General features: G+C 54.6%; 4 protein-coding genes across 4 annotated transcripts; 1 reads left to right on the top strand and 3 right to left on the bottom strand.

Moving 5' to 3' along the window:
• Positions 1 to 1,147: 1,147 nt before the first annotated feature.
• On the bottom strand, positions 1,148 to 6,530 carry N7462_000666 (transcriptional regulator SIN3; the record flags this gene model as incomplete). Its single annotated transcript, XM_057072392.1, has 11 exons — positions 1,148 to 1,512; positions 1,578 to 1,803; positions 1,862 to 3,973; positions 4,098 to 4,559; positions 4,618 to 4,916; positions 4,972 to 5,100; positions 5,147 to 5,301; positions 5,363 to 5,463; positions 5,529 to 6,175; positions 6,290 to 6,354; positions 6,427 to 6,530. The coding sequence occupies 11 exons, from the start codon at positions 6,528 to 6,530 to the stop codon at positions 1,148 to 1,150; spliced, it is 4,665 nt and encodes a 1,554-aa protein (XP_056938922.1).
• A 1,272-nt stretch (positions 6,531 to 7,802) lies between these two features.
• On the bottom strand, positions 7,803 to 9,696 carry N7462_000665 (protein phosphatase 2A regulatory subunit CDC55; the record flags this gene model as incomplete). The annotated part of the gene is made up of 5 exons (XM_057072391.1): positions 7,803 to 8,425; positions 8,527 to 9,172; positions 9,301 to 9,398; positions 9,485 to 9,525; positions 9,653 to 9,696. The coding sequence occupies 5 exons, from the start codon at positions 9,694 to 9,696 to the stop codon at positions 7,803 to 7,805; spliced, it is 1,452 nt and encodes a 483-aa protein (XP_056938921.1).
• Positions 9,697 to 11,664: 1,968 nt separating this feature from the next.
• Positions 11,665 to 12,632, top strand: N7462_000664 (uncharacterized protein; the record flags this gene model as incomplete). Its single annotated transcript, XM_057072390.1, has 2 exons — positions 11,665 to 12,010; positions 12,064 to 12,632. 2 exons carry the CDS (start codon positions 11,665 to 11,667, stop codon positions 12,630 to 12,632), a joined length of 915 nt encoding a protein of 304 aa, XP_056938920.1.
• Positions 12,633 to 13,607: 975 nt separating this feature from the next.
• On the bottom strand, positions 13,608 to 15,719 carry osm1 (putative fumarate reductase Osm1; the record flags this gene model as incomplete). The annotated part of the gene is made up of 4 exons (XM_057072389.1): positions 13,608 to 13,705; positions 13,790 to 15,490; positions 15,549 to 15,617; positions 15,683 to 15,719. 4 exons carry the CDS (start codon positions 15,717 to 15,719, stop codon positions 13,608 to 13,610), a joined length of 1,905 nt encoding a protein of 634 aa, XP_056938919.1.
• Positions 15,720 to 15,769: the final 50 nt, after the last annotated feature.

The raw sequence follows: 15,769 nt of genomic DNA, 5'->3' as shown, positions 1-15,769 counted from the left end.
CCAGTGTTTTTTTGGGCGGGACCGAAGTCGCGGACAAGGAAGATATCAGAAAGGCCGCAAGTGCAAAGCCGCGACCGGCTGCAGCAGATCGCAGAGCCCTGGGGCCCGCGGATCAAGGATCCACCCGGGCCGGGGGAGCTCTGGGGCCAGTCAGTCCACCGTCTCGGACTGTATCGGTTAAGCTGGCTCGGCCACACGGAGGAACCGCTTAAGCCTTTTCTGAACACCGAGGGTATTGCTAGCCTATCAGAGGGGGATCGCTAGACGCGCGGGTCACCCCGATTCGCCGGGACAAAGATCTGCTCAGGTTTCCGGAGTGGTTTGATCCTGGAGGGATGTTTAGAGGTTTGAGGGCTGAGGTTCGCTATGGGACGGGATATACGATGTCGGGCCGATTTTCAGCAAAGTCGTGCCATGCTCCCCGGTGAACAGGAAGTCACGAGGATCGGGCATTCTACGGTACAAGGGAAAGCCAGCGCCTAAGATTTGAACCAGGGCGATGGTTATCGGTCCCCGGTACAATAGAATACATTTGAATACAATACAATAAAAGGGGAGAGGGGGCGATGTGTGGGGGAGGACTATAGGAACTTGAAGAAATTAGGCACAAATCAGTCCATCCTGGCTCTGCTCCACAAACCCCCTAGAACTGCACACAGCCACAGACACCATCGCCAATACAATGCCGCTCATTGGCCTGACAGATATGCGGCCCTTCACGAAGGAATACGGGCTGTCCTCGCCCAAAAAACGGACATTAGTCGGCGATCATCGGAGAATAGCGGCGGGAAAAAGCGCTCGCAGAAAGTTGGAGAAGGAAATTCACCGCACTGCCATTTTGTGCATTTGAGATAGGCAAAAAAAAAAACATGGGAAAACATAAACAAGGCCAGTGGCCCTTGAGGAGCGGGGAAAGAACACCTCTCAACGCGATAATGTGAAGATAGTAAAAACAAGTAAGATGTTAGGGGAGAAAGGTTAAAAAAGGGGGAAACAAAAAAAGAACCGTTAATAAACTCGTCGCAATTTCCTCGTGTAAGACGCCGGCCCCTTCTCGCGATCGTTCCTGCAAATGCATTATTCACTCTGCTACCACCCAAGTAAGACTCTCTCTCTCTCTCTTTGGCACCGCATGAGATTGTCGGCCTCACGCCTCCGCGACGGCCGGCTCGGCGTCAGCCATCTCGGTATCAGCCTGCTCGGTCTTCTGCACAGAGTCCTCCTTAGCAGTGGGGTCTTCCTTTTCCTCGGCAGGAGTAGACTTCTCCTTCTCGAGGGTACCGTTCAACCAGGAGCGGAAACGCTGGTTGGACTCGTCGACCTTGTCCTTACTCAAACCACGGGCCCAGCTAGGGTTATTGACAAACTTCTCAACGAAGCGATCATGACGCTTCTCGCGCACAGCGGCCTTCTCCTTCGTGCGCTCTTCTTCCCGGGCCTGGATGGTCTCCGGGTCAGCATCGTTGTCAGGAAGTGGAGCAGACGAGCGCCAGAACCAGTCATGGCTGGGGGCTGGTAGAGGATAGTGTAGTTGTTGGCGCAAATGCGGATGATCAGGCCGTCGAAGTGCTGCAGACGCCGATAGAACCGGTCGTACTCCTCGTCCTCGTCCAGCTTGCCCGGCAGGTTGCGCTTGAGGAACGGCATGCGCATCTCGGAGAACTGGACGCCCTCAGTTGGATCGCGCATCGAAAACGCCGTCACGTAGTATGACCAGCGTGCCTCCGAGCTCAAGTCTGCACTGTCGAACGTAGCCTCCTCAGTGGTCATCACTTGCACGGTAACCCGTCGATCGTTGGTGAACTGTTGAAGGATATTGAGATTAGCAGTCTCTCGTAGACACAAAACCTAAAATACTCACGTAGGTTACACGGTAGATGTCTCCATCCTTGATTAATCTCTCCACCTGCTTACGATACTGCATCTCCTGGTGGTGGGTGGTCTCTGCCTTCTCTCGCTCCTTGAAGAAGAGGTTGGCAATATCAGAGCTGCGATCGCGCGAGTCCCCGGTAAAGATAGACGCCACAAACTTGGTGATTGAAGAAAAGATCCGCTCCAGATTATACATCAAGTAGCCGCTCTGCATGTAAAAGCGGCGCAGCGTCTCCTCGAGGTGAATCTGGTCAATGTCGCCGCGGATGACCTCCTCACACATGCGTACGATCTGCTTGTACAGGTTCGCCTTGGAATCCACGTCATAGAAGAAGTCACCAGGGAAGCGATCAATCAGACATAGGTCGTTTGCGGGCTTGGGCAGAAGACCCCGGCGGACCTGCTCGTGGGCATCTTCTTCCTGTTCCTTGATTCGCAAAAGGCGGGCGTAGAGAATCTCGAAAGTCCGGAGGAAGCAGAGGATGTTGAGGTTGCAGTACATCTGGTGCTCCGTCTTCTTGTAGGTCTCATTCAGAGTGTACTCGCGCTCCAGGTTGAAATTGCCATTTCCTGGGTGCTCCATCCACTTCAGCTCTGCCACATCAAAGGTATCCTCAGGCTCAGAGACAGCCGCAGATGTGGCTCGCACATCAGGGGTAGCGAGCTGGGTGGTCACAGGCAGGGCCGGCGCAACTTCAACTTCCTTGCTCTGGTTCAAATCATCGCCTTTCTCCAGTTTGCGCTCGAGAGTATCACGCAAGAGATCCAGCTTCTGCGTGTTGACAACCTTCCGGCTGACATTAGAGGCATCATCGCCAGGGAAGTTATCCTCAAGTTCTTCGGCGGGAGTAGCGCTCACCGAGAGTTCATCCATATAATCATGGAAAGTCTCACGGTCCAACCCGAAGAAGACAGGAATGAAATCTTTGACAAAGTTGATCAAGCGTTGAGGCTCCGCGCCAAAGCCAGAAGTACTGCGGTCAATGTACAAGCAGAGTAGATGAGTGGTATCCAGGAGGACATCCATATCACGGAACTTCATCTCCGCCTGGTATTTACGAGGGGTCAACCCGCTCTTGCGCATAGTCTGAGTCTCCTCAAACTTAGCCTGGAGATCTTGCTGGATGTTCTTGGCAATGAACAGCTTCTTGTCAGTTTGCCGGGTAGCGATAGCCTGGTGGTCGAGACTGCGCCAGTACGCGCGCTGCATCTGCTCGCGCCAGACTTTGTCCCACTCACGCTGGCAGGCCTTCCACTCCTCGAGCTTCTGCTTCAGACGATAGAGTACAACAGGAAGGACCTGGCACGGACGCTCAAACATGTCACGGATGATCTTCTCACCACGCTGGCGATCGTAGACCTTCTTGATCACTCGCTGATAAATAGCCTCACTTTGACCACCAAGTCCAGGAGGGAGCTTGAAGTTGGCGCGCTCGCCTTCAGACATGTGAAGAAATTGTTGACAGATTGGCTCAATCAGTTGAATGGTACGAGTGCAGGCCTCGATGTGGTGGTCATAGTCGTGGCGGTCCTCTTCAATACGGTGCAAGGCATCTTCATACTGATTCTTTCGGTGTGCAACAAAACCAGAATCCTCAGAAGCCCAAGTAGGGTGTGAAGCCCATTCGTCATTAAGAACCTCGAAGCAAAGTTGGTCACGACCGCTGCATGGCTTCTGTCGCTCACGCTTAGGTAGGAGACGGTAGCTGGGTCCGAGAGACCGACAGTGCGCAAGGTTGACCGTACCCGCCTCTGTCTTGGGCTTGGGGTCGATGGTCTTATCCTCGGGTTCTTCGACGTTCATGAACCGCTTGAACCAGCTCATTAGCTCGGCATTAGAGCCGATGAAACCCTCTGCTCTCTTGACCAGGACGAAGCGATCGATCAAGTCGTTTGTGTACAGGTTGCAAAGCTTCAGGAAGTCGCTGAAAGTTTGCTTGTTGGCGATGAACTTCTTCACACGGTCGAAGAAAGCGATCTCTTCCTGGCTTGGGGTCGTCTGCACACTAGGAGGAACAGGCTCCGGAAGCGCAGGAATCAAAGTTGGAGAGACGTTAGGAATATCCGCACCAGAAGGCTTGCCATGGTAATGTTTTTGTCTCTGTTAACAGATGTCAGAAAGATGCCACTGGCCAGATTCAAAGAGATCAAAGTGAGAGATAGGAAGTGTGAAATACGATGTTCATCGCATCACTATAACACAATGGCGAGTAAGCTGAACGAACCTTATTGCCATTTGCGAACTGAGCCGCCTGAGGCCCGGCCCTATTATCGGGCATGCGAGCTGCATCAACACCAGAGGGCCCAGAAACAGAGGAGATACTAATGCCAGGGCCGGCTCGTCGTTTCTTGTTCTCCTTTCCAGAGTCTTTGCCGGGAATGGGAAAATTACCCATGGGAGGCATCTTCACGTCACGATTGGGAGTCTGGGAGGGACCACCCATTGGATCACCGCGCAGATTGCTCATTGGAATGGCTTCCTCAGCGAGACGCTGTTGCTGTTGTTGTTTCGCATGAGCTGCAGACTCAGGAAGAAATTGCTTAAAATCTTCCAGCAAGTCGGGAGCGGTGTTGAAGAGTTGAGTGACTTGCGCATAAACGTCCTGGATCGGTTTTGACTCGCGCTGGTAGGTTTGCAGTATTTCAAGGAACTGTTTGTAAATCTCGGGCGCGCTGGAGAAGCGGTTCTATCAAATCAAGTCAATATTATGCCCACAGGTCAAATGCGAAGTGAAAGAAACAAACCTTTATCTTGTTCACGTAACTGATTGCGTGGTTGAACTCGACAGGCCCACGCTTGTTCAAGTCACCATGACCTCCCTGAAGCATGCCTCCTACACCAGCCAAGCTGTTCATCGGCTGAGTCAAGCTGGCGTTTGATGCGGCGCCAGATACGGACATCAAGGATGGTCTTCCAAGACCAGAGGCCGCAGAGGCTGCACCTTGAAGTTGTGCAACGCCGCGGTGATCTTGTTGGTGAGTCAATGCCGCGGCGCCCTGGGCCTCCTGGTTCTGGAATCCAAAATGGTGATCCGGAGCAGGGCCTTGTGCGTCTTGTGGGTACATTCCGGGGCCCAGCATTCGTGAGCCGGGGAGTACGATCCAGGCGCACCTTGCTGGTGACCTTGCGGTTGTTGTGCTTGTTGTTGCCATCCAGGTCGTGAAGCTTCGTAATAGTCGGGACGACCGTGAGGGCCAACTCCACCGGAGGGGCCCAGTTCATTTGAGCTATCAAGTGAACGTGGTGGGCGAGGCATACTCAAGGTATTCGTACCGGATGGCGTAGTAACCCTGATTGCATCTGGATTATCTTCGGTGCCGCACTCAATGCGGTAACCGGGAGGCAAAAAGGTGTTGAAGCCTTGAATCAGAGCCGGGTGGCCGTTAAAAAGAGTCGACACCCGTTGAATAACACCGGGTGTGTCAATGCTTTTGTCGAAAGTCAGCTCCCGGAACCTAGATCAAATGCGCTTGCATGCAGAAGACTCACGCTTGACTCTTGAAATCTTTCATAATGTCCAAGAACCGATTGTACACATCAGGCTGATCCACAAACCTTACTTTCACTTGATCCAGATAGCTAAGGGCATCCTAAATCGGGAAGTTGAGGTTAGTCGGTGAGATTTGTCCAACAGGCAGCCACATGGGCAACTAACGTTCAAGATTGGCTGTTGGCCTTGAGCTAGTGCTGCAACATTTCCAGGAATCTGCTGGCCTGGCCCGTTATATCCCATCATCGGAGGCGCTCCTGGATGCTGCATATATGAGCGTGGTGTTCCCTCACCATGTTGCATCTGTGGGCCACCAAAAAGGCCCCCTGGACCTCCAGAGGATTGTACATTACCCTGTGGGCCATTAGGTGGGTTGGCTCCAAGGTTTGACAGAAGGCCATTGGGACCGTGGATGGAGTTGGGGACTTTGGAGGCCACAGGCTGATGGAGAGGGATAGAGCCGGTGTGGCTCTGGACTGGATGATGATCGCCCCGTTGGCGCTCCATCTGCTGGCGCTCCATTTGTTCCCGTTCACGCTGTTCACGCTCCCGATGAGCCATGCCTTCTTGGCGCTGGCGCTCAAGCATCTCGCGTTCCCTAGAATCCCGCTCTCGCTCGCGGTTCAAAGACTGGGGAGAGGCGTGTGACATAGCCTGGCCAATGCCGGGAAGGGAATGGCCCGAGCCATGAGACGGCCCGGGTGGGTGTGGCCCATAGCTCGAAGGTTGGTGCGGAGCCCCGTGGCTCTGGCTCAGTTCGGCCAGGCCGGGGAGAGAGTGGCCGCCCGACTGGCCGGGGGTATGGTAAGGACCTATTTTCAGCAGCGCATGCAAGTCAGTTCATACATCTGGCAAAATTTTCCGGTGTCGAGATCTTGACTGCGAGGGCAATCATGGGTTGCAAATCGTATAGGGAGAATGCTAACCGGCTGGGGGAGGGAGGACGGGGCCAGAGGGCTGCGACGCCGGGCCTTGCTGAGAAGGATTTTGGCTGCGATTCAAAAGACTCATTGTTAGCGCCTGGTATTTACGCAATATAGAAGTCGTTCTCAAAATAACCTACCTAAATGACCCCAAGGGCCGAGGTTGTTGATTCATCTGATCCATGCCAGGGTGTGATGGAGGCCCACCCGCAGAGGAGTGCCAGGAATCGTTCCCCGAGTTCATGATTTGGTCATGAAATCGGAGTTGGAGAGTGGGGTAGTATCAAACGATAGGCAGTGTATAGATCTGCCAGGTAAAAGTGAGGGAGGGAGGGACCGTGGGATTCTGACGCTGGTGAGCTCCAGCTGTTGCTGTCTTGCGGTCTCTTGTTCGCTGCTCTCGCTCGCTGGGGAGGTGACACTCGCAGATCGCGCAAAAGTCACAGCATGACCAGCGCCCTGAGATAAGATAGCAGGTTATACTCGAGACACAATTCAAACTGACGATGACGAGGACAAGATCTAGGGACAAGAGTGCGCGCGACCGATCGCGGGCTCTCCAGTGGAGGCTTTCCTGACCGACTCCCGCTAGTCCAACTGCGGTAAGGCGTGTCCCGAGTCGGACCGTTGATAATCCGGGTGTACGGAACGATCTTATACGGTATTGATGGGTTCTTCTTATCTAAGAACTGTCAACAATAGGTCACGTCTGGTATTATGCGAGCGAGTCATTCCCTCCGCCTTCGTCATCGCCCACGAAATCTGGCAGAAAAATCCCGGAGCAAACGAGCGAGTCGGCAAGACGCGGTGATGGTTTATGAGGTGGCGAGAGCATTGGAGGAAGAGTTTTTACATGGATAATCGTCGAGGCAGAGATAATGAAAGCCTCCATAGCACCATTTCATGCCTTATAAAATCATTTCTCATGGATGTAGTGCCTCTGGAACAGATAACCCCCTAACCGCCCGCCCCCTCTGGTCACAACACAATCACGGGGAAAAAAAATGAGAAAGAAATGATGAAAGGGCCTCAAGCAGGCTTAACATTCTCTATCACGAAGCGCCTCCGTACAACGCCGCCAGGATACCTAAAAAGAAAACACGGTTGCATACAAACCATGAGAGGAAAATATGGATTGGGAGGAGGGGGTAAATTGTCGGGGCAGAACGGGGGGTTGCGAGGCAAGTCGGGCACAAATGCCGGGTTCTTCGCCAAAGACCTCGGAGGATGAAGAACGGGAGAACGAAAAAAAAAAGATGAACTGGAAGTCCTGAGATTGTGGAATCTGTGGCTTGCTGCTATGGCCATTATGTTTTGCTTTCTTTTGGGCTGGATGCGTCCATTTTTTTTTCGCTTTCTGTCTCATGCCAGTCTCATCGATCCTTCCACCAGCCACCTTATCCCATCCCCCCAAGATGCGCCTATCCATGGGAAATATTTATGGAGGTTCTGTGTCGGCCAGGCAGATCGAGCCGGTTACAGAGCGGAGAAAACGAATAGCTGTTGTCGCGCATGATTAGTTTCCCAGGGGTAAAATTGATAGCCAGAAGGGACCAAAGTCCAAGGAGAGACCTACGTTGTTTGTAGCCGCAATGGCAATACTGTCCTCGAAGGGATGCCAGCTCATATGCAGAATCTTCTTGTTGAAGTCGATCTGGTCGGCGTCGGTCTCCTTCTTCATTCGGCTGCCGGGGCCGGCAGGGCTGCCAGACCGCGAGCCAGCCTTCTTTCCGTTGCCCTTGTTCATCGGCGTCGGTACGCCGACCTTCTTCGCCTTGAAGGCCGACTTGTCCGCCTGGAGTACAATCTCCGTCTCCTTCTGCTCGTCTGTCGGGTAGATCATGAAGTTGTTGTTATAGCTACCAGTCATGACGTTCTCCGCATCACCGGAGAAGACCACCTCGAACTTGTCAAAGATGCTATCGTTTTCGTACGTATCACAGAGACGTGGCCGCAGGTGTTCGTGGATAGGGATCGTCTTAACGGGTTGACGTTCCATATTGACGTCCCAAATCTTCACTGTCAGATAGTCCCTTGACACGATGTATCGCCCGTCATGTGAGAATCGAACATCGGAGATGGAGGAGATGATCTCGGAAAAGAAGGACCGTGAGGAAGCATCCTCTTCTTGTTCGAATACTGTAGAAGAAGCCCATCAGTACAAATGAACATAAAATAAGGGGCGAATGTAAGGGGAAAGAGGGGGAAGAGGGAGTGAGGTTCGGCAATTAGGAACATACGCTTAGCATGATCATCACAAAGAGCGCGTTGCCGCATATCGGCAAGCTTGATAGTTCCCTTGGAGCTGGCATACATAAACCAGTTACAGCTGACGGGGTGGAATTCGGCCGCAGTAATCACTTCAGTCAGCTCCTCCATGTTGGCTGGCTTGATATCCACGATGTTGAAGCTCTGGTCTTGGATATTGAGATTCCACAGGTTGACCCGAAGATCGTCACTGCTGATAAAGGTCTCTCCATCACTGTTCACAGAGATGCTATTTATATGATACGCGTGGGCATTGGCGTACGTTCTCCGCGGGACAGCAGCAACAACGGTGTCGTGGTGTGTCAATCGCGGTAGCTTGAGCGCCGACGCATCCTTGAATGTGCCCCGGGGAGCTCGCGGGATGCCACCACCCACGGCGCCGGCAGGAGTCATCTCATTGGATAGATTGTTTTCGGCGACCACTTTCAACGATTTGTCAAACACCTTCCACAGCTTTATGGTCTTGTCGTTCGTTGAGAGGAGAAAGTGTGATGCATTCTGTCGTCGACACCATTTTATCTTGTTGATTTTCTCTTCGATCTCTAAAGATTTGAGATAGTCGAATTCCGGCTCATGCGACTGAAACTCGGTATGGAACTTATACTCGCAGGTTTTTTTCTATAGTGTCATGCCCGGAATTAGTCTTTCACACATGAGAGAAGTAGTGCATCGGGCCGAATTGAAGGAGAATGAAAGAATAAAAAAACGCGAAGAGGGACGTGGAAGAGGAGACCGGGTAACTTTACCGTCTCGTTTCGTTCGAACAGCACCACTCGTCCGCCCTTGTCTCCCGTCGCCAAATAATTACCGGTGTGGTCGAATTCAACGGTCGAGATGATGTCCGCTGGAAGTGTTTCAAAATCAGCCGTTAGCCCAACTGATGGATGACATTGGACGGTAGCTGGGGAAGAGAAAGGAATTTCCTTTTACCTTCTGTGATATCTTCTACATCACCTTTATCACCAAAGCATCTGAAAATCCAGTCAGTTGACCAAAAAAAAAAGTTCAATTCAAAAGATCCAGAGAGATCGTTTTGCAAGCTCCCAAATCTTCCGCAGTAACGAACAGAGCCGACGACTCCATCTCGGCAAGACTCACTGTGTGAACTTCCAGGTGGGTGTGCCTGGGTCTCTGTCTACCATTTTTTCGTTCAAGGATCGTCGTGGATCGCAAATGATGCAGCTGTGAGACAGGAGGAAACGAAGGGAGGTGGACACCGGTTTTGCGGTGGTCCGGAGAGCTCTATTGAGGTTGATGCAAAAGAATCACTCGGGATGGGAGCGACCCGAATTTGACGACAAAGCGGAACCGGTCGGACACGCACGATCTCAATGAAAAGCGGACACGAGGCGCACCGGGGATGGTGAGAGCGTTAACCGGGCACACTCGATCGTCAAGAAGGGTGGTTGAGGGGTTGGCAGCGGGATGGCGAGCGAGGGGAGGGGGAGGGGGAAGAGAGGCGGGGAGGAAACAACCCGCACGGTCGACGATCGGGCGCAGATAAGCCGACAACAGTCCTGGCGATGTGGACGGTGGATGGGCGGTTCAAGATGGGGGAGGGGGGGGGGGGTGTGGTTGAGTTGGTGGAGGAGGGGAGAATTGAGAGGAGCAAACGACCGGGAGGTTGTTATGAGTGGGCCCGCAGCAGAGCTTGAGAGGGGATCATAGGGAGAAAAGGACCTGGACCCGCGGGGGCAAACCGAGTTAGGACGGATGAAAACCAGGACCGTGAGATGTAGTCGAAGAGAGCGGACTAAGTCCCCAGGCGACGGAAAGGATGAGGAAAGGGAGGAGGGGGAGTCGTACGGGAGATTCTGGGATGGTTGAGAAAGAAGAGATTGGGTGCGCAGACCGTGAGGCGGTTGTGGGGAGTTCGTGACTCGGGACGTCGACCTCGTCTATGTCTACTTCAGCTTTTCTTCCCCCGCGATCGCTTATAATCTCCTAATATCTAGCTGATCTACGGCGAGGTTCTGGTCTTGATCGTGCTCGCCAGAGTTTTCTCCCCGTTTTCCCTTTTTTTCCCTCTCTCTCTTTTCCCCAACGCTGGGCCCGACAACGCTGACATCAACACTGGCCTGCGACTGTAACATTAACATGGCCCAAAGCAGACACCTCGCTCCAGTCTCGTCGGGCGCAGAGTGAACCAGGCCATAGCGAGCGCCTCATTAAATGTCTTGAGTTTTTTGGTCAGTCCCTCCCTCGGGCTCAATAGAGAACCGGCATCGATCGGGTCCCCGGAAAGAGTCTATCTAACCTATCGAGGTTCTTGATAGTTCGGATACTTCAAATCCTTGAAGCCTTCAATCTGTGCACCTCCATTTTCCATGGCCCGACGAGTCCTCAACTCCGCACGGTCAGGGCCCAGTAATTCATAGCTATAGAATTTTCTCCATTGGCCTCTCCATCCTTGCGTCTTTTTTCTCCAGGTGAGGGGATGACTGCCAGGGGCCATTGTCCTCCGACAGCTGCACATTGGTCCCGATGTAAGGCGGCTGCCCCCGCCTCTGTCGTCATTGTGTCGGGGTCGTCCAGGTCAAATCTCCCGGGAATCAAGCATTGGAGCATTCAGGGAGCCTAAACAGGCATGACTGGGGGCATATAGCGAAGCCAAAGCAGTTACAAGGTCCTGACTCAGCACCGTCTTTGATGTCCATTGCCCGAATGTCGGTGAGTCCGGGCATGCATGGACTTGGTGGATATATACTGTATTTCCTTCGTCTCCCGGCCTCCCAATTCGTCCACCCCAGGGCAATGAAGAGACGATATCGAGTCCATAGAATGCACAGGATCAATCGACGATACTATGACATTCTCATTCTCCCCGTAAAGGAATCACCTTGCCAGTCTAGCCCAGTACCGTCAACTACATATGTTCGAGCCCAATTCCGAATGCCCTAATCAATCCCGCATTCACCCTTCAATGCTGCTGCTTCTTCACATGCGTCCCTACTTCCTCCGGGGCCCATGAGACCGGGCAAATCCACCACTTTCACTCCGATCAACCCTAATCACCTCCCCAGCACTCACCTCTCATCCGCCTTAGCCCCCTCAATCTATCCACAAACCACAACCCCGAACCTCTCCAAACAGACCACACCCCGACCCAGATGCCTGACGACTCGGAGAACATGCGGGGTACCCGCGACACGCAGCGCCGCCCCTCGCACGACACCGACTCCCCAGCGTCCGCCAGCACCGAACCAACCTCACCCACTCTGGCAACACGCATCCAACGCTCCGCCGCCGCCCTCGCCCGAACCGCCCTCCCCAGTTCCGGCCCTGACACCACCCACACCCTCTCCTCCGCCACCAGCAAAGCCACCCCCTCCAGCTCCAGCTCCGCGCATCCCCTCGTCAGCCAAGACATTGGATCCGCATCGCGCACCCCAGCAACGACCCTCGCCCACCCACCACGCCCGACCTTCCGCACCACCCCCAAGCCCAAGATACCCCGTCCGACGAAGACGCCTTCGCGCGCGCCCCCGCCTACACACATCAAGACCTAGACCCTAACCTCCTCCCCCCGGCGTCCCAGAAAGGCAAGCAGCCCGCGTCGGCCGATTACTCCAGCGCCTGGGCGCGCGCAACGCAGGACGACGGCGCCGCCGTCGTCGCGCTCCTCAACTCGCCCGACTTCAACGCGGACTTCAATGCAGCCAGCGAGCCAGACATGAGCGACGAGCCGGCGCCGCTGACAGCGGAGGAGATAGCCGCGCTGGAGGCGTTCCGGCGGGGTGTCGGCGCGGCCGGCGCGGACGCGGCGCCTGGCGCGCGGTTAACGAGCGCCAGCCTGGTACCTGACATCGACGCGTTCCTGGCGCAGGATAGCGCAGGACCAGGAGAGACGGTGGCTGCGCTGCGGGATCGGGTGCTCGGGAAGTTGGCTGGGGCGGAGGAGTGGGTTGGGGTGCATGAGCGGTATCACGATGAGGTGTGGGGGTTTCTGAGGCCGGCGCTGGAGGCGGCGAAGGCGGAGATGGAGGAGAAAAGGGATGGCGAGGGCGAGGGCGAGAGCGAGGGCGAGGGGCCGGCGGTGCGGCGGCTGAGGATGATATTGGAGCATATGCGGGCGTGAGGGGGGTTGGTAGTACTTGCAGGTCCTTTTTGAGAGGAGAGGATATCGGGGCTTGTATAATATCGGGCTGTATGTTTTGAGAGCTTTCTACTTGCATTGTGGACTAAGACAGAGAGACTTGATTACAGGGTATAATTATTTAGATTGGGGGCGTTAGGAGTGTACATTTACAGCTGGGCATGGACATGGGCATGGTTGTGTCTCTATACAGACTTACGTGCATAGGTATAGACATGTTTATATATAAATATAAATATATATATATATATTCGTATGGCAAATGGAATCTGGGATCTAGAGATATGGAGTAGACTGGTGTTGACGACGGTGGAGCTATCAATTGCCGGGCATTTCTTTCTCTGCTTAAAATCGAATGATGCTGATCGGAGAAGCTGGGCTGCTTGGGTCCGATCGGGCCTCGGCTGTGCTGGTGGGAGACCTCGGAATTAAAATACCCAAAACGGAGATACGGGAACGAGGGATGGGCTCGGGGAGATGCCCTGTGGGATGAGTGCATGGAAAGGTGCATGGAAAGCTGGAGTACTTGCCATCGTTGTGACAACCTTCAATTTACGAGGCACAGAGAGCCCGAGGGTTCATTAATGAGTGCTAGAACTTAATTTATTCAAGACGGAGAGGAATTGTTTACACAGCCATCAATCTAGAAGGTGTATTCGAAGAACGTAAGAAAGGTTGGTATGTTACACGAAGACCAAGCCTGCCCGCCCAGGTCCATTCAGGGGAAGAGGAGGGGAGGCATAATATCATGAAGTCGGCATGAACAAGGGTGTGCAAGCAAAACAAATGGCCTGAAACAGGTACTAACGGCGTCCAAGAGACAGGAGGGTATGTAGGAGGGGGTCGTCACAGGAGAAAGAGAGCGCGAAGGAGAGGAAGGTGGGGAAAGAGTCGGATGAGAGAGGGAGGGGGGGGGGGGGGGGGAAACGACGGTATCTTCGGGGTGGCGGCGTCAATTTACAGCTCCAGGCTTGGTGTCTGACCCTTGACGCGACCAATGACAATGTGGCCGGCGTACTTGGGGATGACCTCGTCGTCGTGGAGCATGGCGAATTCTGCGGGAGAAAAAAAATTAGCTATCGTGTCAAATGAAGAGTTTGATTGCGGGGGAAGAGATGCTGGTGCGAATCTAGACATACCCTCAGTAGCATCGCGGCCCATGAAGTTGAACAGCGCATTAGCACCGCCGGGGTGCTCGTCGAGCCAGTTGGTCACATCAAGAATGACACCCTTGACCACAATCCAGAGGTCATCCTTCTTGTTGTGCTTGGCGACCTCTTCCATAGAGTACTCCTTCTCGGGGATCTGGAAGTTGGCTGGGTCAGGCTTAGCCTCCTCGGCAGCTGGAGCAGCCGGGGCGGCCGCGGCCGCGGGAGCAGCGGCCACGGTCGGCAGAGAGCCACCGGGGGCGGCACCGCCCCACTCGACGGAGATCTTGCCGGGGGTGGAGGGGTCGATGTGCAGGGAGATCTGACCGAGACGCTGCTGAGCGGCAGAAGAGCCCGTGGTGAGCAGCTTCTGGAAGAGGTGCTGCGAGGCAGAGTCACCAGCGACACGGCCGTAGACGACACAGCCCAGCAAGGAAGAGCCACCGAGACGGTTGGCACCGTGGACACCACCAGCCAGTTCACCGCAGGCGTAGAGACCCTCAAAGGGCTGCTTCTCGCCGTTGAGGACCTGGGCGTGCTCATTAATCTCGATACCACCCATTGTGAAGTGTAGAACGGGCTCCATCAGAGCAACGTGGAACTCATCGTCGAGGGAGAAGGGCATGTTGTGGAAGAAGCGCTTGTTCCAGGGATCCTTCTTCTTGCCGTCGGCAATGAGGTTGTAGTCATCGAAGGTCTTCTTCAGCGCGGCCTCGCCGCAGCCAATCTCGGCCACCAGCTCCTTGCCGGTCATCTTCTTCATGAGACCACGGCCGGAATAGTGGCGAGTGTGGAAGTCCAAGACCTTGGAGGCCTTGCTGTTCAGCACCAGACGGATGGGCCACTTGCCCTTCTCCTTCTCCTTCCACATCTGGCCGGAGACGTAGTCACGGTGGCCCAACTCGTCCGAGAAGCGCTGGCCATCGGAGTTCAGCAGCAGACCACCCTCACCACGGAGAGCCTCGGCCGCGAGGAACTTGAACTTGGCGGTAGGGTCCTTCGGGTCGACCAGACCGGTAGGGTGGACCTGGACCTTGTCCATGTCGATGCCGTTGGCACCAATCTCCATCAGCATCTTCTGACCATCACCGGTGGCATGGGTGCCGTTGGTGCTGGACAGGCCGAAGGTATCGGGACGGTGCTTCTTGAGCAGCGAGGAGTCGCTGAAGTCAGCGGCATAGCCACCAGTGGCGAGGACAACCACACCATCGACGGTCTTGGTCTCGCCGTTCAGGGTGTAGGTGACACCGGTAACGTGGTTGCCGGACTTGTTGACGGCGGTGACGTGGGCCTTCTTGATGATCTGGACACGACCCGGCTCGGCATCGGCGAGCTCCTCCAGGCGCTGCATGAGAGCGTAGGTGATGGCCATGCCCGGGAACTTGGCATCGTGGCCACGGTGCGTACGGGGGTGGGTGTGGCCACCCAGCCGGGAGACCAGAGTCAGGTCGAGGTTGAAGACATCCTGCAACCACTCGACAGCGGCGGCGGACTTGTAGGTCAGGACCTTGATCAGTTCGGGACGGGCCTTGTCTCGGGCGGACTTAAGAGTGTCCTCGTAGAAGGCCTTGACGCTGTCCTGGATGCCAAGGTCGACCTGAGTGCGGGTGAGGGCACCGTTGATGCCGGAGGTGGCCTTGGTAGAGTTGCCACCAAAGAAAGCTGTGGTGATGGGGACGCCCAGGTCAGTTGCTGTTCTTTGGTCGATTCGCGATGATGCCTCGCAGGGAATGTTTTACAGATTACATACCTTGCTTATCCAGAACCACGACGTTGCCACCGTTTAGATAGACGGTGTGGGCGGCACTGAGGCCAGACACTGTGCAGGGAATGAGCCGACGAGAACCGAGAAAAGAGAATGCGGGGGAAAGGGTATATTCTTACGTCCACCGCCGACCACAATGACTTGCGGAGCTGCCATGTTGGAAGGGGTTGTGATGTGAGAGGGAGTGAGTTCGAGGAGGAAGGGGG

The sequence above is a fragment of the Penicillium macrosclerotiorum genome, assembly GCF_028827735.1.
Source record: "Penicillium macrosclerotiorum strain IBT 26536 chromosome Unknown utg000001l_segment0_segment0, whole genome shotgun sequence".
NCBI lineage: Eukaryota > Fungi > Ascomycota > Eurotiomycetes > Eurotiales > Aspergillaceae > Penicillium > Penicillium macrosclerotiorum.
The sequence above is the reverse complement of the archived record's forward strand: the minus strand, read 5'-3'. Positions and strand labels throughout refer to the sequence as shown.